This window comes from Grus americana, chromosome 14, assembly GCF_028858705.1.
Source record: "Grus americana isolate bGruAme1 chromosome 14, bGruAme1.mat, whole genome shotgun sequence".
Classification (NCBI taxonomy): Eukaryota; Metazoa; Chordata; class Aves; order Gruiformes; family Gruidae; genus Grus; species Grus americana.
The window spans coordinates 16,860,722-16,881,891 of NC_072865.1; the positions used below are offsets into that span (position 1 = coordinate 16,860,722).

The window sequence follows — 21,170 nt, forward strand, 5'->3', positions numbered from 1 at the left end:
TTTATAATCTCATTTTAAAGGAGCTTTGTGTTACTACCTGAATCCATCTTTATTTGCCTCGGTGAGGTGGCAGGTTCCTCCATTCTGACACGGATTTTGAATGCAAGAATTAATGGGCACACTGCAGTCTCGACCCTATTTGGGAAAATGCAAAAGAAACAAGGTTAGTAAGACTCGTCATCTGAATCAATCTCTGCTGCTCCCTCACCCTACGTATGACACCACTTACAGGAGGTCTGTGGTCCTCAGAGCCATCACATCACCTAATGTTATTTATTGATGGACAGATATATTCATCACTCAGGTGAGAATTTGGGTAGCGCAACTGTTCTGACCAAGGGGCCTGGTGGGTATCTTGGTATCATTTCAGTTTCAAGATTTTAGTTAACTCTTTCATTTAACTGTTTTAAAGAAACAGGTGGTTTCATCATTACTCTAACACACTTTTATCTCTAATATTAGTTACAATGAAAAGAATTAATCATGACCAAAGGTAAGCAGAGGGCCACACACAGTCAGCACAAGACCACATAGAGTCAGCACTCATTCAACCGCATTTACCAAGCGCTCAGTTAAACACTGCAACAGTACACCATACTCCTTACTACGCATTGTCAAAACCTAAAGGGGGAAATTAACTTTTATTGTGGGAGCTGAGTTTGAATTTCTCTGCAGAACACACTGAATCCTTTTGAGATATCATCGTTGAATCAGTTCCCTTCTTAAAGGTTGCCCCAAAATATACATCAGTTCCAATTGAACTTCACTAGCTTGAACTACCTCTACTGTTACCAGCTGACTTTTTATTGGCTCTTGAAGGCATAGCCATATTTCTCTGATCTTTATATTCTGCTGATTAGAACAAGCTATTTGTAAATTTGACAGATACATCAAAGACTTTGGTCTGGCTTTTCAGTTACACAGTAGGGTGGAATAAAGACACCTGAAAGCCTCAGTGCTCAAGGGATCTGTGCAATCACAAGACGTTCAAGAAATCTCTCTACTCTTCCTACCAAAGATCACATTAGCAGTGGCCCTCTGCCAGCTCATCTACTGGAAAGCTAATACATGACTGCAATCAAGATAAGAACAGCATCTCAGGAGATACATTAATTCAGTCAAGGTTGCTGGTTTTTTTCACCTTGGTTTAAAAAACATTATTTACTTTGTATTTCAGAGAAATAACAATGGTATATCTATTTGTAAGTCTCTAAACAAAGAGGGCAGATGCCAGTCTGTGACATCAGTTTGTAACAGCTGTAACGTTGGTGTATTAGTATTAAACACTGTCCTACCACTGCCAACTTTCCTTGCTGACAACACTCATCAGAAGTCATTCCTTTCTCCACCTATTTTGCAACAGCTTCTGACCCTTTTCAGACTTTATGTACCTAGTGTGATGTACTAGAGCTGGGGACACTCAAATAGTTTCTATAGTCTCATATTTTTTATGATGGCTGTGTTGTCAAAATGATGCTTGACAGTGCTTTGCTTGCCTCAGGATGAATGCAGTGGGGTTAAAAAATGTCATAGAAAAGGACTACCAAAATTTTCAAGGAGATGGAGCTTTAGAAGAAGATACTATAAGGACTAGGACTCTTTAGTCTGGAGAAAAGAAAGCTGATGGGGGTGATATGATTGAGGTTTACAAAATCATGAAAGTGGTGAATGCAGAATTTGTCACACACTGAATCCCTCACCTGTAGAGGGACACTTACTGATGTTAGAAGATGAGCTTAATACAGATAAAACTTCTTCCAAACTATGAACTTCTGGGATGTTTTTGCCACAAGAGGTTGTGAAATCAGATAGTATAAAAGTCATTAGACAAATTCATGGACAATAGGTTCAAACCAGATATGAAAGGCACCAGGCAGACATCAACATCCCCAGTTGGATGATGGTGGGTGCTGGGAGAACTGGAGAGGGGTGGTGGCCAGGCTTGTATACTCTCCTCAAACAGTAAAGATTTCCTGCTGCCCCTGTGACACAGAGAATGCTGCAGTAAATGCACTACAGACCTATTATGGCATTTCTCATGTTCTTCTGTCAAAGTTGTTTGAAAAGCTTATTTGGTTCTCAACAAGGAGAACATTCCCTACCTTTTTTTCAAAAGAACCCAGCTGCTCCCTGAACCAAGACTATGTGGGTTTGTGCACTACAAGGGAACAGATCTCTCGGGAAAACCACACCAGGATGGGTTTGATCAGTTTGTCTATGGCTGCATGTTTGTATGGGAAATCTCGCTTTTGAGTGAAGAACAAATAGGCTGCTGACATCTTTCCAACCCTTGTTCATCATTGTCCACCTCTCTCTTAGATCCTACATTGATCAGAATTCCATGCCCAGCTCTTGACTGGTGTGCCCACTTCCAGCAAGGTGCCCAGCTTGGAGGTGGCAAGCCAGCAGAACAGGGCCTGTGCTGGGTCTGTGACAGCTCAAGCTCCATTCATGCTTTAAGTACTATATAAATAATCATAGCAATGTTAATTTAAAATTTTGTCTCTGGAGTGCTGATCTTGAAACTGGTGCAGCCTCAAGTAAGCTTAATCAAGGCATTTATAAACCCCAAACCAGCTTATAAATGTGAACTTTTCTAGAGAGTTCATTTGTTCTGGTCTCTCTACTCATGGCGCTAGGCTCTCCCATTCACCCGTCATACAGTTCAGTCCTCCAAATACTACTGAAGTCTTCAGGATTTTGTCAGGTAGGACATACTGCCATCGTACTGCGAGAACCACCGAGACACGCAGTAATTATACTTTCATCCAACACCACAGAGGAGCTTTGTTACAGAAATGGGAGACAAAGCTGTATTTCTTGAGGCTCTGTCCCCAGCATTCCCCAGGGAGAGGAGAAGCAGCTTTGCATTCTAAAATTTGTGCAAATACAAGGAAACAGGGACATCTTTTTCCTTGGTTGAATCAGAAGAGAAACATTTCCAAACAACAACAGAAAAACCTGGCCAACCCCCTGCCTCACTGTGAGCTCCTTCCCCCAACACAGCAGTGCAGGCAGCACGCAAAGACCTCACCCAAGACCTGGCAGAGAGGGTTTCTGCTTAATACATGCTGCGTTTGCCAAACAGCCTGTCCTTCTCCATTTGAAATCCTCAGCCCCCAAATGTCTCAGGGAAGAGCTGGGAAGGCGCCTAGGGAAGCTCACGCAGGTTTTATTTTGGCACCGTGTGGTCCGCAGCACTTCACGGATGTGAGCCATGCAGCATCAACACTAATCTGCTGCCACCATTCTGCAACATTACCTGTGTTTGTCCATCTGTGTGTGAATCCTGTGTGTTTACCACGTTATCCTAGTGAAGCTGGAAGATGCCATTTTTTATATTTCTAATATCACAAATACTTTTCCTTTGTCCCTGAAGAATTGACTATTTTATAGATACTTCACAAACATCAGTTATTTGTGTTTCATTTGAACTCTCCATCCCTCTGTCACTAAATATTAAACCCTTTGCAGCTAAGCATAGCAAGAAGCAAAGCAGAAACCACAGCACCTGCTTTTCTGAAGGTTTTGTCACAGTTGAACACCATGTACAACAGGCCCATCAATTCTACTGTAATTACTCAGATTATTTTGAATCTTCTTGTAAAAATTTAATAAAGAGAAATGTTAAAATGAGAGCAAGGCATTTTCAGTCTCTCTCACTGGCACATGAAATTTTTCATGACTTAGCTCTCATTTCTGTACTGAACATGGCTGAATTATTGGCTTCTTGGGCCTCAGGCACCATGGAAACCGATTAGTATGTGCTGCTGAATCAGACTTAATTACAACAACAAGTTGCTGTGTGGCTACAGGAAAATTAGAGTCTCTCTGACTCAGTTTACTCATTGTAATAAATAGGCAAACAGTATTTAATCTTTCTCTGAGGATTATCTTCTCTGAGTTGACTTTATCAATAGCACATTGAGAGCCCACAAAACAAGTACAATTTCTCTAACACAGAAGACTATGAAAAACGAAGACTTCTGAAAGGACAGAAGCTGCAGAAAATATTCGTACTAATAAATCTAGAGCAAAGCAAGGCCATTTTACTTCTGTACAAGACTGTCACTACCCAGAAGAGCTTAAAGACATTCTAGAAACATCTTTCAAATGAATAATGCAATTCTCTAGTCTCAATTTACAGTAAGACTGTTCTTACCAGAAAAATGGAATTGCTGTCAAGCATCACTAAAATGAATTTATCTGTGAGTTGGGAAAAACTCTTTGAATTACGTTCTCTGGAAATAACTGTTGTTATTTGTTCCACTACAAAGGAGAATATTGTATATTTGCTTCAAGACTAAAGAGTCTTTTAATAAAGTCTGAACCAGAAAAAGAGGTGCAGACTTTGTTTCAAGGACAGGCAGGAAGATATGACTGTCTCAGCAATTCACAGAAAGAGGATGAAGGTCCCTCTGTGGGCAATATTTTATTTCTAGAGCTTTTTTAAGCTGCAATAAATTTGTGTTTACTCTGATGCGAAAGCATCAGATCAAAACCACTCTTATATAATTTCTCTCATTTTCTGCAGGAGAGGAAAGGATTAGGCGTTGAAACATAAAATTTCTGCAACTAATGAGAAGATATATATGTTCAGAGTCCAGCTGTTTTTTTTAAATCTGAAGTACCTCAGCTGGTCCAGATTTTATCTGAGCTGCTCCAGCTCCATATTTCAGTGAATGAGAACAGAAACTATCCACCACACTTAGAAAGTGTCAGTTCTTCATTTCATACTCAACAGTAATTAAACATACTGGGCATGAGTGTTATATACAAGCTATTCCTCGGTACTGCTGTGCCAAATACTAGCCTTTACAAGTGTCCAAGACTGGAAAACATTACATCATGATTAGTAAAACACTCAAGAACAAGTAGCAAAAACTAATAAGGACCTTGACAGGAAGAACAAAGAATAATAGGAAAAAAAAAAGCACTCATTTGCTTGGACACTGTTTCAACCACTGCAGTGATTTTTTTTTTTTAATTAATTTTCACAAATTAGTATTGTCTATGGACTGAAAACTTCATTCAAGGTCACATGGCAGAGTTTTGAGCTCTGTCCATTTTAATGTGATCCTTCACCCCGTTTCTAACAGCAGCGGGCACAGATAAGAGGCAGCAGCATGGAGCTTGCCACAGGCACAAGGTAGAAACCTCCCGGTGTAGAAAACTATCGCTGCTGACTGCAGTAGAAGCGTGATCCAGCCAGTGATGAAGACACCTGCAGACAGGCAGAAGCTTATGCAACTTCAATGGTTTGTGAATAGGGAGACTTCTTTCCAGCTAATTAGAGCCTTGTTCAATGACTACAATGTTTTAAAGCATGCTGGAAAAATGAGCTATGCAAAAGAAATACCAAAGTTTGAGTTGTTAAAAATATACAATGTGTTCATAAATTTTATTTACATGGTATATGTAGAGAACAGATGGTAGTGTTCATGTGTTTAGTAAAAATACTAGACGGAGACAAATATAGTTGATAGAGACTTTAAATTAAGAACTAGGAAATTTTCATAAAGAACTTAATTTTCAAGCTCTAAATACAGCTAAAGCTTTTAGGGAAATCAGACAAAATTACCCGCTACAAAGACACTGTATTGCAAACCTAGTCCTTTGCATTCCTAATAGCAGAAGTAACCCATCCACATCCAACTCTCAGTCTCACAAACATTAATATACTTGTCTTATGGGTGTCCTGGTCAGAAGTAAATAAGCAATCATTGCATTACGGGAAAAGGCTAGGTAAATCTTCCACTTCACAATAGGCTTGAAGGAAAATTCACAGAAAGAGAAACTGAGACGTACACTGTGTTGTACAACTGTGTATTCAGGAATGTTATTCAAACTTACAAGTATCTGCCAGCTTTAAAATTTTAACCTCCTAATGTTGTGAAATTAAGAAAAAATGGACACTTACAGCCACTACGTATAGTTTTGCTCTGCTTCCACAGAGTTTGGGAAGTATTTTATTAAACAGTTTTCTGAGGTATGCCGATTGCTTGAGTGTTAAAAGAACGTCTGCATGTACCAGCGGGACTCACTCATACGTTCAGACCTGCAAAGTTCTGATAGCAGAATGAAGGGCTAAATGTGCTGTGTCAACAAGCCATGAGTCCTGATGCTTCAGATAAAAGAATGAGATGAGCTGGGATGAGAGGAGAGGGGGAAAAAACATCCCAAAATAACAGAAGACACAGACACTCAGCACAGAAAGATAATGCAGTTTAAACTCTTGAATGGATTTTTTACTTCAGTTTTGCTTCTTTCATGCTTAGTAAAATGAGAACTATGATCGAAGGTTTTCCTGAAGTTATGGCATACAGCTTTCCAATAAGGTATAAACTCATGCTCCGGTCTTTTAGCTAGTGGCATCTTTATCAGTGTCGTCTTTTGCCATTTGAAACCTCTATCCCTCTGTCATAGATAGTCAAAATTGGAGAGTAAATTGAAATATTCCCAGGGCAGGAAGGGAAAGAGATGTCTCATGAATAAAGTTTTATCACATAAACCTCAATTCCACTAGAAAATTAACCTAGGAAGTAAGAATGAGATATTCAGCAGTTTATCTGTATTAAATATATTTAGTAGCCATAAATACAAAGGAGAAACAAGAAGAATTTTGCACAATTGACCAAGGAAACACGATGCTATGAATTCAGCTACACAGCTAATACACCCAGTTACAAGTTTGGTAGGAAAAATTCTCTAAAGTTATATACATGATTGTATATTTCAGAGCCTTTCATTGCAAAGAAACCCAGTATTTGCCACAGTGAGATCATGAAAAGAAAAAGCTTTACGTGTACTGCAAATCTTAACACAAGTTATGAAAGTTAGCATGCCATCTTATGCTAATTACAGCATGATGGACTTGATGGACACCTCAGCCATCACTGCAAATACAGCTGCTCAGCTTTCTGAAGGGAATACTTGGTTATTAAATAGAGATGTTACAATCTGAGTGAAGAACAAAACTAACTTTAAAATATAAAATTAATCTAAATTCTTTTGCAGGAAGGGCTAAAAAAATATAGCATTGTAATTGCTCTACTATTATTTTACCAATGGAACCATTTGAAACTGATTTCCTAATTGATTGCACTGATACTAAGATATATGTAGACAGCTTACACACTTGTATCTATATACAGTCAGTAGATCCAGGTGATCCCTTGTTTATGCTCTTTCTGGCCATGGACATAATGGCTAAGCCTCAATCTGGAAAAGATGTAGAAGACACTCATTGGCAAGGTCAAACAACTACAGGAGCTGGCAGGGTGCACGTTAGATCCATCTGCTTAGGCATATATACAAATTATTTGGCAAGGTATCGATAATATCACAGTAGTTTTGGATCAGACTGCTTTTAGATTGCCAGGTGGAAGCTGAAAGATTTTGATCATCTGCTGTTCACAAAAAGGCTGTGACTCCTCCTTCTGAATGCAGACCTTGCCAGACATCCACGCCTCGGATGCCTCTAGGTTAGGGTACACACAGTGGTGATGAATTAACTATTTCTCTTTAGTCCTCTGCCCCAATGGGGTAATAAAAATGTTCCTTCTGAGGATTGCTGTTTACAAGCCTATTAACATGAAAAAGTAACTCATTTATCCATTTCTAGTTTTGAAAAAGTTTTAAAATAAATTTGAATTTACCTAGACAATTCTGATTTCTTTTTTTTAGTTCATTATCGTTGTTTATACAGCTGTACTTACATTGACACAACAATACAACAAAAAAGTTGCCGGCTGCTCACAACCATCATGAGAAATACTGTTTGCTAAATGGCATAGAAGCTAGATTATGAAAAGAAGATACATTGATATTGGTTTTCTTGCTGCCTCCCTCCCCATTAGGCTGATTTAACTCCCTCTGAAAACTTTCACAGTGTTAGTGTCTGTAAAAATACAGATAACAATTATTTATACCCCACCATCTTCAGCAGTGTATAGTTATCTTCTATGCCAGTCTAGCTTCATCTGGCATCTGATTAAACAATAATTGGGCATGGCAGCAGCACTTCTTAGTGACTTCCTTGTCCTTGTTAATAAATCACAATTGTCAATTTATAGCAAATTAGGCGAACTCTGCTCTCTTAAGCCTCATTTTATTTAAATCAGAAAGATTTATGATCCTCCAGGGTATAATACACCTTCCATTACCTCTGTAGCTAGTAATCAAGAATATGCCTGTCAAAGTCAAAGTGCAAGGATTCATCATATTATTTTTTAAAATCTCTGGTGGTTCTCCTATGAGTACGAAATTTAATTCTCAGCGGACATCTGAGGTTTATTTTGCAATTATATTAATTACCACGTAAATCCTGATTGTCCTTCTAAACCTCTCCTTACATAAGGACTTTGGGTTTCAATAGTCTTTTGGGCTTTTAATCAATGACAGAAGATACCTCATTTGTCTATCATGGAGTCAATTCATATAGCACATTGTATCTGTACTGGGTCCAGTGGTGCCAGACTGGATGGGGCAGGTGTTCTAGAGCTTCCAAGGTTACCTGATCAACTGTCTGATGCAGATCACTCTGTGAATGTTTTGAGAGATTTAGGAGAAAACTAGGGACACTGAAAATAGTTGATTTTGCCCAGGGTTGCCTCTGTACACAGAATCCAACCCAAAATATTTGATGTAAAAAAGACATTGAATATTTTATATGTAGTCTTGAATTCAACCAATATTCATGAATGAGAACAATGTTTTCATTACCCTCAAAACTCTTAAGGGCCTATTTATTTTCAAATACATGTTGCGGTGACAACAAAACTTTTCCTCTTAGGCTATCAAAAGCCAGTGGCTCTTTTTTAACTTGAACACTGTAGAGAAAGTTATAAAGACTGGGCATTTGTATAGAAAACACAATTCCTATTAATAAGAAATAAAAGAAAATATATTTGTTGTATTTTAAACTTATTGCTCAAGACAATTAACCTATGCCTAACACTTCAGCTACTGAACGCAGCCTGGATGAGAGGAGGGACACACCGCATGCAGGAATCCAGTGAAACCTAACATGAGACAGGGCTTATGTGATTAAAAAACCTCTCCAAAGCACTCACTACATTTCTGAAATAAATAGAGCTAAAGATGCTGGGACAGTCACAGTCCATTCAAAGAAACTTTTCCTGGTGTACCCCTGCCTGTTAAGGATGCAGGCTTTTGGTGTGGAACAGTTCTGTCCTGATAAAAGGTCTCACACCCAAATACGTGTTATATCAGCAAAAATGCCAGTATAATCTGTTTCGCTTGCGGAAGCTGTGTAAAGCTTCCCCTACAAGGCTTGCCAGCTCAGATACCAGCAACCCTTTCTGGCCTAAACCAAGTCTGTAATTTGATAGTGACAGGTAACGCAGGCGGGCAGTGATGTTTTCAGAAGCAAACATGCAAACGAATGTTTCAGACTACTAAAGAAATCAAACATGGCCACTCTGATAATGAGCAAGAGCACAACATTTATTTTAGAGGCACTCAGAAGTGCGAGGAAGGGACCCCTGAAGGGCCAAGGAGGCAGATGTCTGCCCTGCACCAGCTCAGCGTTGGAGCCTGACACTGTCAGCAAGGGAGTGCAGAGCGCTTTGGTACTTTACCCTGCAGGGTATGTGCACTTACCCTACAGAGTAATCTACTAATTCTCGAGCTAGTCTGGCCTTACAGAATTTCTGTTAACAGGGGAGAGTTTACTCTTACACAATAAATGAAGTTTTCTTTTCAGCTTAGTGTGCTTACAGTAACTTGCACCAATTCCATCATCCCCAAAGGAAAGGGGAAAATAAGGCAATTAACCTCCTAGGACAATCTCTGTTCATGTTCTTGGACAACAAAAGAAACCCAAAAGCCATATTGTCAAGTACAGTCAATGCCAAGAAAGCCTCAAGGATAACAGATGACGGACAATCACAAGAAAATCTAACAATAAGGATTTTCAGCTGTGACCAACTACTTCAACTGATTCAATTTTGTGGAAATGGTGGGATGCAGAAAATTAAGAGCTGGTTAAAGAGAACTTGATTAGGCAGAGTTATAGCAACCAGCAATCACCTGAAAGACAGACAAACCACAGAGGAAGAAAAATTATTATTTAGTGTAATAGGGCCAGGCAAACATAAGAACAAGAGCCTGAAATTCAGACTAAGCGCCAATAAAAACTTCTTCTTTACCCTGGGAAAAAAAAGATTGGAAGCCTGGTCTCTTAAGGCATTTAGAACTAGGCTAGGAAAACAGTAGTAAAAACAAAGCGGGGGGAATGATCCACATTGACAAAAGAATGAATACGACGGTGTGCACCTGTGGGTATGGCTTACTATTCACCTTAACTGCTCAGCTACTTCTCCTGATGCAGCACCGAACAAACAGAGCAAATGCCTGAAGCTGCTCAACATCTGCTTTCTTGCTGGCCAAACAAAAATGGAAACACTTCTTCAGAGTTGGCTTTATTGTTAAAGCCCTCATTAGGGCATGCCACAATACATTACTATGTTTTTTACAGGGCTTGCGGTGGGTGTATGCATGCCTACCACCTTCAGCCAGCAACTGTGGTGGTAATCCCTCCTTAAGCCTTTCATTTTTATGCTTTTCTAGATGTAAATCTCCATTTTCTTTAGACCTACTATAACAGAAAGGGCAACAAGAAAGAAACAAAAATCTGATTGATGCATAGTAAGTTTTAAGGAATAAGCATACACAGGAAAATACTGTGATTTCTGCAGGTTTTATCTGCCCTAGGAGCATTATATGAAATTATAAACACCTACTGCTGACACTCGTGTTTGCCCTAAAAATCCGTACATAAATATAGGTCTACTCATTTTACGTGGCCACCCATTATTTCTCATCCCTAGAGGCTTTCTGCTTTATTATATTCAGAGTTGAAAATGCTTCTTCGACATTCATTAATAAGTATTTAAAGTATGGTTAAAACAAACAAATACAAAATAAACCAGCCCAGATCACATAAACACACGCTCCAGGAGAATTTATCAGAATGAAAGTTCAAGGCAGAATCAGCTGCACTGATTTCTTCACACAAAAACTTGGCATTGAGCTTACATTCCACTGTCTGTCCCTCCGACCCTGACACTGGGAGAGGAAAAAGGCCAAGACAGAGTAACACGTGAAGGCAGAGATGTTTGCTCTCCTGTCTCACGTGGATGAGGGCAGGCTGGTTTAAGAGTTTCTTCCAATTTCTCCTCCTTTTGCAATTCCAACTCAGGGATTTATTTGTGCACTGACTGATGTATATGGGGACTTATATGCATATGTTAATAGATCCAAAGAAACAAAAGCATGGAGTTACATTTTCAAACAGTATTAGCCTAACAAACTAGGCACGGACTCTCACACAGCTGGCATGCATCAGCAGCCAAACTCTACACTCGGTTACATTCATGTAACCCCACCCAAATCAGCATAACTGAGAAACTGGTCCATTGGAATAAACTTGCACTGTCTTGGCCTTGAGCTGTAAGAGCTGGCCAGAATATCTGTACATGAGCAAACACTACCATATCTACGTTTTAAGATCAGTTCTATGTTGAATACTCCTAAACCAGCCATTTTTCTAGGATTCTGACAGATTATTATGTAACACTGCAGAAGTACATCTACATGGCAAATTGCAAATACAGCAAACGTCATTTGCCCGTGCTCCAAGCAAATGCAAGGCCATGTGCACCCCCATGAGCAGCACTGAGTCCGTGCTAATGGTATGGGGTCTGTACTGATACAACCTGCTTATTAACTCTGTGCTGAGCAGTCACAGCTTCTTCTGCTCAGCTACCTCTATCTGCTCAAGTGCCGGCACATTAGTTGTATCTGTGTACATGTGATAGACACAAATCCCGCATATCCCAGAGACACTTTGTTCTGAGATTCTCAATTTCTAACCCTGTTTTCAGGGACAAAAACCTGGCGCAGGGGGTGGGGAGGAGGAAAAGCCAAATTCCTCACAGAACTTTGGAGCCAGCTTCCTCACTAAATATCATTCTGGCTTCACTATAATGCCTCCCACCACAAGAGTCTGGCTGCAAAGAATTCTGTCTCTCCAAAGCCCAAGAGCTTTACCCAGGATTTTTCCAATCGTTATCTGTCATTCTGGATGACTGGTGAAATTGCTTGAACCCTCAAGATACGGCAGTGCTGCTAGAAAAGTCAGGACACTGGCTGAACTCAACAGGGAGGTGAATGGAGTTGGATAAAATTTACAGAGCAACTCTACCACAGACATGCATCAGCATCTGTTGCCTGACGCGTGGGCGATGTGCTCTACTGATTTTACCTATCTCCACTTTCCATTTCTGACAGCTTTTGGTAACAGCAGAACCCAGAGCTGACAAACATCCTTCATCCCAACAGCTCCGGCACCCATTTATCCGAGGAATCAAAGAGGCTGTGGCGATGCCTAGGTAAGTACTGCATTTCATATGCCAGGTTGGCAATGTTCTTTCTCTTCATATAAAGCACAGATGTATTTTAAACTCTCCTTCCTCCATTCTACAAATAACTCTTTTTGGAAGAAAGAAAATTATTCTCCTTCATTTGCTGTTACCTCAGTTTTAAGGAAAAAAAGTGTGAAAGACACAAAAATCAGCCAAAAAAGCCAAAAGGGCATTTTCAGAATACAGCAACAGCAAAGTACACCGAGCGCTGGTTTCACTCACCTTAGTTTTTACTACAGCTATTCAAGAAAATCCTTTCTCAATGGCTTATTGATTGCAAGTTTGATGATTCTCTTGAATTCTAACACCCATAGACTCGATTTTACAATATCAATGGGAATACATAAAAGCCACACACTGCAGGATAAATGAATTAGTACGGTACCGTTATCTATTTACCAGCCACCAGCTGCACTCACACACTTGCACTGCAGGTGGCCAGCAGCATTTAAAGCAGAAGAAAGCTTCATTTCTCTACTTGTAATCATACTTCACAATCTGAACCACACATATTATTTAAATAATCTTCCAAAGAATGCTATGGAGAAGAAAAAAAAAAGTATCACTGGATAATTACACCTATGTCTGTGTTTAATATGAAAACAGAAGTTCCATAACATTAAGAGACATTTCCTGCCAGCACTGGTGGCACCCCGGAGCTCTAGCTTGTGCAGCCTGCCAGTCGCCGTAGGTGGCACTCTCACACCATCTCCCAGTGTCTTTGGGGCTTTGTCCCCAAAGAACAACCAAAAAACCACTGTTTCAACCGTGGTTTATCTATAGCAAACACATTCATCACCCATTTTAAGGAAAGAGCAGCAGCAGCGAAGATAGCTATCAGCACATCGCCTTCCCATTCCTAAGTGAGCAATCTATATTTCTGTCATCAAACACAACTGCCTGGGCCCCTGGCCTCTCAGCTCAGGTGGTCCATGAGTTATCTCACTTTTACGTTTACTCAAACTCATCATGGGCAGCATTACACATTGCTAAGAGCCCCATAAGGTATACATTCAATCACAAAAACATTCCTGTGATCCTGAAAAATAAGAGACTGAGCCATCATCAATGAGACAGTGAAAAACAACGCTACAGCCTTTTGCGACTACAGTTAACTGGTAGAAATTCCTGATTCCATCAGGCACCAGTTGGGCAACTGGTAATTTAGGTGGCTTTCTGCTAATTGGCCTACTGGTTTTTTTTTTTCTGAAGATTAGCATGAGCAAAGGAACCCCAGAAAGCCATCTGTAACTGTCTGTCCCTTTCCAGGGAACACTGTAAAGCCAACAGCTCATTTGAATGAGCTTACATTTGAAAAAAGGGTGGGTTTTTCACTTTATTGATGCACTCTTCCACACAGGATTTCTTCAAAATCTACATCAAACAAGGAAAAACAAATGCTGAGAGGGCAGATTTAGGGCAATTTATCAAGGTCTGGGAAATAGCTTCCAGATGGATAGAGCTGTTTGGTGCTGGCTGGTGAGAAGGAAGCAAGGTATTGTTATTGAATTAGCATGAATCTCTGGTGGAGAACTGCGTGGTAGATAGAGTGCTCCTTTCATATGGTTTGCATTTGGACCTGTCAAATTTCATTTTTATTCAAAAACCTGTGGTAAAGACACGCAGTTCTTTTTTGCTTATTAAATTTCCACCAATTCTACCCGTACTGTTATCCAGTCAGTATTTTTAAACTCTGCTCCAAGTGCCATGCCTGGGTCTGTTTGCTCTTTGCCATGCTTGGATGGCAGCTTGGTGCTTAGGAGCACACGAGTGGGTTTAGGTTTGACGTTCACACACTGAATGCCACCTGAGGAAGTAGGTGAGAGGAGAAAAGCTGGATGCTCTATGAAATGTTTAAACTGAGTCACTTCAAGAGTTTATCAGAACCTAAGTAAAACTATGCATACTGAGGTCTAATGTACACTAGAAAGTGCTTGCTAATATAACTAAAGGATTATTCTTGATTATTCTTTTAACAAATCCTCCCTTTGTAAACGTGTCTTCTAGTGGTATAAATGCATCTATATTAGTGCATTTGCTAATACAGAAATATTATTAAAAAAAAGAATAAAAAAACAAGGAAAAAAAAATGCTCATAACAAACACATTTCTACTTTGAACTACCTGGATATCTGTTCCACAATATGTGGAAGACATACACAAAGACTTATGTATTTTCCTGCTAGTTTTGAAAACTTTTACTTTTCAAGTTATCCCAACAGTCACCTAGTTCCATCTGAAGAATTCAGCCTAGTTTGTGTTAAACGTCAAATAAAATGACTGTTCCATTAACCTGAGGAGATAAACAGCCACAGTTTCCCTCATTGCAAAGACAAATCAATTGTAACCAAGTAGTTAGTTTCAGTTGAATGAATTTTTGACAATGTGGTCTTATAAGATCCTAGAAAAGTTGCTGATTGATATGCCAATGGGTAGAAGAATTTTTAATGAGAGGAAATTTCCAATGGCTTTTTCAATTATTTAGGAGAGTTGTTATTATTCTTGAGCACCAAGCGTGGGGGCACTGGGGTGAAATAAGAGAAATGAGTTTTAAATCTTCCCTTTTCCAATGTTTCAGGGATCTACGACAATTATTCTGTTACCATTTGGGGTGTATCCTAGGCAAACAGAGAAGGGAAACAGTGATATCATCAGAACCAACTAATTCCTAAATCCTACCTGAAATGTAAGACATGTATACTTGTGCTTACATCCCACACGTATGTCTGGTTTTGCCTTTCTTTTTTTCCCCTATAGTTCTTACTACTCTGTGTTTTATGAGCATCTGCTTCAACTGACCACGACTCTTGTAAGAAATATCCAATGAGGCAAATAAAATCACAGTCTACAGGATGCAACCTACTTCTTTGGCCATAACATCCGATCCCCCTCAGGCTGTGAACAGATCATATGCCTCATTTATGACTTATACTTAATCCTTCAGCTACCAACTATTGAGTTAGGTTTCCAGTTATATCAAGTCTGAAACAAAGCCTTGGTAGCCTTAAGCTCTCATGATGCAGTGTTAACAATGGGAGTTACACATCACTACTGAAGAAATTGCATTCCTCAATGACACGATTCCGATTTTCAAATGTGTTATCAAGAATCTGACACCGCATACTCACAACGTTTGGCATCTACAGGATTTCACATTTGCAGATGACTCTATGGACTTTAATACTCAGAAATCAGAGGCAGCTGAGCTAGTGGTTGTGTTATCGCCTTTCTGCTGATCAGTCTGTGTGAGATGGATGTAAGCTAGCAAGTATCAATATTCTGTCATCGTGGACTAAACTGGCCCTTAATTCTCATCTGAATTGCCTCCCCTTTGGCCTGGCAGCCTAGGAAATGGTTATCTGGTTGCTGGAAAGAGAAAAGAAATGAAAAGGAAGGTAAAATCAACTTGCAATTTCATATGGATATCTACATCACAGAATCAGAGAGTGCCAAAGGTTAGAAGCAACCTCTGATCGAACCACCCTGCTGAAAGTAGGGTCGGCGACTGCAAGTTGCTCAGGAAGACCTGTATAGTCATGGCACAGAGAGAAAGAACACCTTTCCTGTTGCACAGGATAAAATTTGTAGTGGGGCGCAGTTGAAAGGTCACACACAATCTGCTTGAGTAAGGAATCTTTTGAGCTCAGTTGCCTGCAAAATTGACTTCTCATGGTACAACAATTAAGAAAACAGAAGGGATCTGTTCATGTAGTTCATTTGTAGTCATACCTTGAAGCCAAAAGGGCAAGTGCATTGATAAAACTCCACTGGATCGTTGTTGCATGTCCCATTGTTCTTACATGGATTGGAGAGGCAGGGGTTACACTTGGACACAACACTGATATCTACTGGCTCTGGAAAGGCAAAACACAGTGTATTAATAGAGAACTGGATTACAAAATTAATACTTCCCGTACTCACACATACATTTTTTCCTAATGCAGTATTCACCCTGTGTTGGCACAAACACACATGCCGTGGGTGCAACTTTACACAACAGCATTGGATTCCCAGGGATTAGAGAGATTTTAAGTACTTAAATCAAGTGCTAGGCAAGTCTCAATGATGCTTATATTCTCCTGGACGTGCAAATATCAGCTCTGAAAAAAACATGTTGGGAATCTCTGGAGAGTGGGCTTATATATATGGCTTTCAGCAATTTTTCCTTCTCTCAGTGCTGGAAATTCTGCAATAGCAACCCCTAGGGAACTATAACATGACAATTCTATGGCTGGTAACAAGAATGAAAGTGCAGATGCAACAGCAGAAATGAAAAACATGCATAAGAAAGATTTAGTTAGAGGCTTATGGGAATATTTAGGTGCAAAGTGTTCTACCATCCTTAATTCTAGCAGAGTTCAAAACTTATTTTCTTCCTGTTCTGCCCAGAAGAATGATTGATTATCAACATTCGACTATCTCAGCAAAATGCAACAAAGACAAATAAGCAAAGATGTAAATATATGCAGGTATATATACATGGCCATACTTAGACCATTTAATAAACCACATTTTTTAACAGAATTCTTCCAGAGAAGTAGTGATGTTTGTGGTGAGCAGGAAAATTAACACAGACCAAAACAATACTAAGTACTTTGAGGTACCAAGTCAATCAGTATTTTATTGTTGAGATTTTACAGAAAGCTAATTTAGACAGCTATATGTACAGTTAAAGAAATGGTGATTTTGAAGTGGCTAAATTTCAAATATTAGTGAGTTAACAGCTTTTACATGTAAAAAATAAAAACTAACACTTTAAAAGGCCTTAAATCAGGCAGCGAAGACTCTAAAATAATTTTATTTCATTTTTAAGGAAATACATTTTAAAATAACTTAAAATTGGTCTTGTGCTAATCAGAAGCAGGCACAGAGCTTCTGTTATTGCATGATAAATGATAAGAAGGAGTAAATTGTGAAACAGCCTGAAAGTGAAGAAAAGAAGCATATACTTGACGTTAGAGAGAAGGTGGAGCTGTAGAAGGATACCAAAACTAGGGATGAAAAAACCCCTTCCAGTCAAGGATTTGCTTTGGACCATCCTGTATGAGACATAAACCCTCACTATTAACTTTGAATACTCACACAGCACCAACAGGAGGTAAGAACATGACAGAAATGGGTACTGAGGAGTCTCAACTGAAAAGCACCTGCAACGTCAAGGCTATATCCTGATCCTGTACTGATGGTGGCATTATCAGGGCCACTGACTGCGGAGTACAACATGCAATGGTCTGTTAACAGGGCACAGTTGATTGCAGAGTGCAACGTGCAATAATGACGAAAAATACACAAGAAGTAACAAATCCAAAAAATGAAATAAAAGACTGTTGTTGTCCTCTTCTATCTTTGTATTTATGTCTAACTGAATGCCATACATGTTCTTAACTTGGAGTTAGGACAGCAAGAGGAAATAACATCTGGATTTCTGGCACTGCAGGGGGTAAAATGTGACATATCTGAGCCCCTTTTGTCTTGAAGGTAGAATATATGAAGAATATATGAAGGTAGCTCCTCGGAGAGCTCATGGAACACGCAGCAGTGCTGCTCTTCTAGATTTAGAGGTCAGTAAGCCAGATTTTGTTCTATTATTTATTTATTTCATAATACACACACGCTCATTTTCCATTTATTCCTATGGCATAGATCAAAGCTAACCAATGTAGGAGCTAATAAGAACAGCGTTAGTTCCTAGCAGTTAGGTAGTTCATTAGGTTGCCCTTGTGGATTTGATTTATAAATCGATATAGCAAAATGCCCTCAGCCCAGCGCATTCCTTTCCTCTACTGCATAACTAGGAGGGCAATTTAATAAAAAGCAGAGCTGAGTTTGCATGACTTGCACATTACATACTTTTTATTTTCTTAGCTCTGCTGAGACATAACCTTCTGTGCAGTCACAGACTAAAACCATAATTTTAACAAGACAAAGCTAAACACTACTTTATTTTAATGTAAAAGTTACTGGAGGTCACAGAGGACATCTATGCACTACCTTTATACAAGCATCTCCAGGTACCAAGCTCAGCACGGGCTGATTTCTGCAGTGATGACCCAGGCTTTTAGCAGGGCGGGAGTTTCAGCCCACCCTGAGCTCCATGTTAGCCGTACTTGAGCTAGGACTGAGTCTACACAGGCGGAAATACAGGCATATCCTTGGACATTGTGTGTCACCCCACAGACGGTCTCGCTCTTCTGCTGAAAGGCACGTGTCAAAGCTACAGCTCAGTGGCGAGAGGGGATGCAGCTGCAGGACAAACTGAGGCTGCACTGTACCCTGTCACAGGCCATGCACTTGGCTCCAGCCCGTGGGTAAACCTGCACATGACACTGTAATAAATCCTGTTGCTTTATCATAAAAGAGCATCACCGATGTCCAGACAGAATAGCACGAGGCATTGGATCTTGTACATGCACATGGGAAATGGGTTCAGTTGGACTACCAAATCATGCCTTGCTTTTTCAAAATACATCTATTGTGATGAGAAAAGGTCAATTTTGCTAGGGCCTGGAGCTTCCTGGAGTATACTGCCACTCGTCCAGACCATCAACAGTTTCTGCTTGTCCAAGGACCATCTCCAAATCAACGCTTTTTTCTCCTTTTCTATTCAGATAAAGGGAGTCATGGAGACAGCTGGGATAGTAGAAAGCTCACTAGATTTCTAGTGGACCAAACTAATATTTACATAAAAAAAATACAGCTGTTTTTAATTGTTTGGATCACAGGCCTTCTTATCTCTTGTCTAAGAGTTGCTTCCTCAGTTTTGAGAGGAAGTGAGCATAACTATTGATATATCACAGTTTCAGAATGAAGAAGTCATCTAGCTTCTCTTTCTGGATTAATTTTCAGACCCCGTTTAATATGTAAATACAAACATTTTCTTTGTTCCACTTTGTGTGAAGAAGTACATTATTTGGTATTTTTAGTATTTAGGGTATATTTATACTCCACATTTGAGACACTATTATAAAGTCTGTAGTTCTGATAATTATAGTCAGAGTTCTGATAGTTTTGAGACTGACATTTCAAAGTAATTAAATTATAAGGTTACAGTTATTAAAAATATTTCAAAGGCCATAAAATTCAGCTCAGGCTTGGGAACTTGTGTTCTAAACCCACCTCCACACCATCATTTGTTTGTTCAGCGGTTTAATCCCAGCCTCTATAAAATCATGCTGCCAAGCAGAACTGTAAATGTGCACGGCACTCTGAGAGACATAAAAACAGGCTTTATGCCCTCATTTCCATTTCTAAGAGAGGCTACTGACCCATCTTTTCCACCATAAATATAGCTTCGTCTTCACATACTTACTAGTAACTTAAGTGAACCTCCAAAACTTTTTTCACAATAAGAATATACAGGTATATCCTAATCTACAGTCAGCAATAAGCTACTTACTTTATCCACAAAAAAAGTGTGCTCCTTATCATTTGTCTATCTGTTCTCTAATGCAGCACGCTCCCTTCATTGACTACGCTTAATCATTAATAGCTGCACCTCAACCCTCTCCTGAATGAATGTACACTGTATTCAGACAGGAAACATTTTCCATAATTTACGGTTTCTGATACAGAGCTGATGAGGACAGTTTACAGATCTTCAAATGAAAATGTACTTTTGGTAAATATTTGCTTTCCAGAAGAATACTCAGTTTCTCAGTTTTCAAGTAAATGTACATAATAACTACAGTGCTCTATATTTTTAAACTAACCCTTATTTTACCAAAGTTTTCTGGGGTAGGTGGAAGGCCAAAACCAATTTATTTGCTCAAATAAGTTCTAACACCATGCTAGATGCTAACTTGCCTTTATATAATCTGGTGTGAGCAATAGGAATACTAATTCTTCTGAGGTTTGCTGGTTTTCCTTCCAGTGGTGCAGCTAACTGCACTTTGTGGAAGAACACTTGAAAATGCAACTTGAATGTAATGTGATGGTTCAGAACATGAAAGCCAAACCAACTCCTCCCCAAACTCACTTTAAAACCAAAGAGCTTCCAAGAGTATAAAAATAAAGCAGTGTGTATGAGGAAAAGCAACAGGACAGAACAGAGAGCCTCCCAGTTTGCTCCTACCCTTGCACTGGAAGTGGTGAGTCGGTGTTGTGAGCAGCAGCCTGTCCACCATGGCGTCAGGCCCGCCGCAGCGGGCTATCCCGGGCTCTTTGTACCCTGCCTTCACCCACTCGGAAAGCCAGCGGAGGTTGCAATCACAATGCAGAGGGTTGGTACCTAGAGCCCTGGTGGTGTAAAACAATTAACAACAGTTATTTTGGCTTGCAGCAAAGACAAATCCCTGATCTCATTGAGGCACATTTTATTTTATATTTTTACAGGAATGCTTTACTTCAAAATGTGGGAAAGATCTTCTGAGTATTCAGGAAGTCTTTAGGATTTATCTTTTCCAGTATTCCCACTCTTTTCCTTTTTTCCCATCATTAGTTAGGGAGGTTGTATAAATACCTAATAACAAATCACTTTTTCAAACAATAAATCATTTTTTCAAACAATTGTGCTTGAGCAGTGTCCCCTTGCCAGACATATTGCTTTCATCAAATTTATCACATTGCTTCTTTTATTTAAGTCTTTGGCCTTCATGGGCATATTCTAGCAGTGAATTGTGTAATTCAGTTTGAATCTGTTGACTCACGTTAATGTCTCCTCCCTAGATGAAACACGCACACAGAGGATATCTCTGTATTCAAAACTGCAGCCTGGTGTCTGCA

General features: G+C 39.5%; 1 protein-coding gene across 4 annotated transcripts in view; it reads right to left on the reverse strand.

Annotated features, from left to right (window-relative positions):
* SLIT3 (slit guidance ligand 3) overlaps nt 1-21,170 on the reverse strand; it is a 528,889-nt gene that overhangs the window by 61,970 nt on the left and 445,749 nt on the right. For all 4 annotated transcript variants that reach the window (XM_054841901.1, XM_054841902.1, XM_054841900.1 and 1 more), the window contains 3 exons: nt 20,521-20,684; nt 16,179-16,303; nt 38-135 (listed from right to left, as the gene is read on the reverse strand). In XM_054841901.1, coding sequence (XP_054697876.1) covers nt 38-135; nt 16,179-16,303; nt 20,521-20,684 — 387 coding nt within the window. The remainder of the gene's footprint in view (nt 1-37; nt 136-16,178; nt 16,304-20,520; nt 20,685-21,170) is intronic.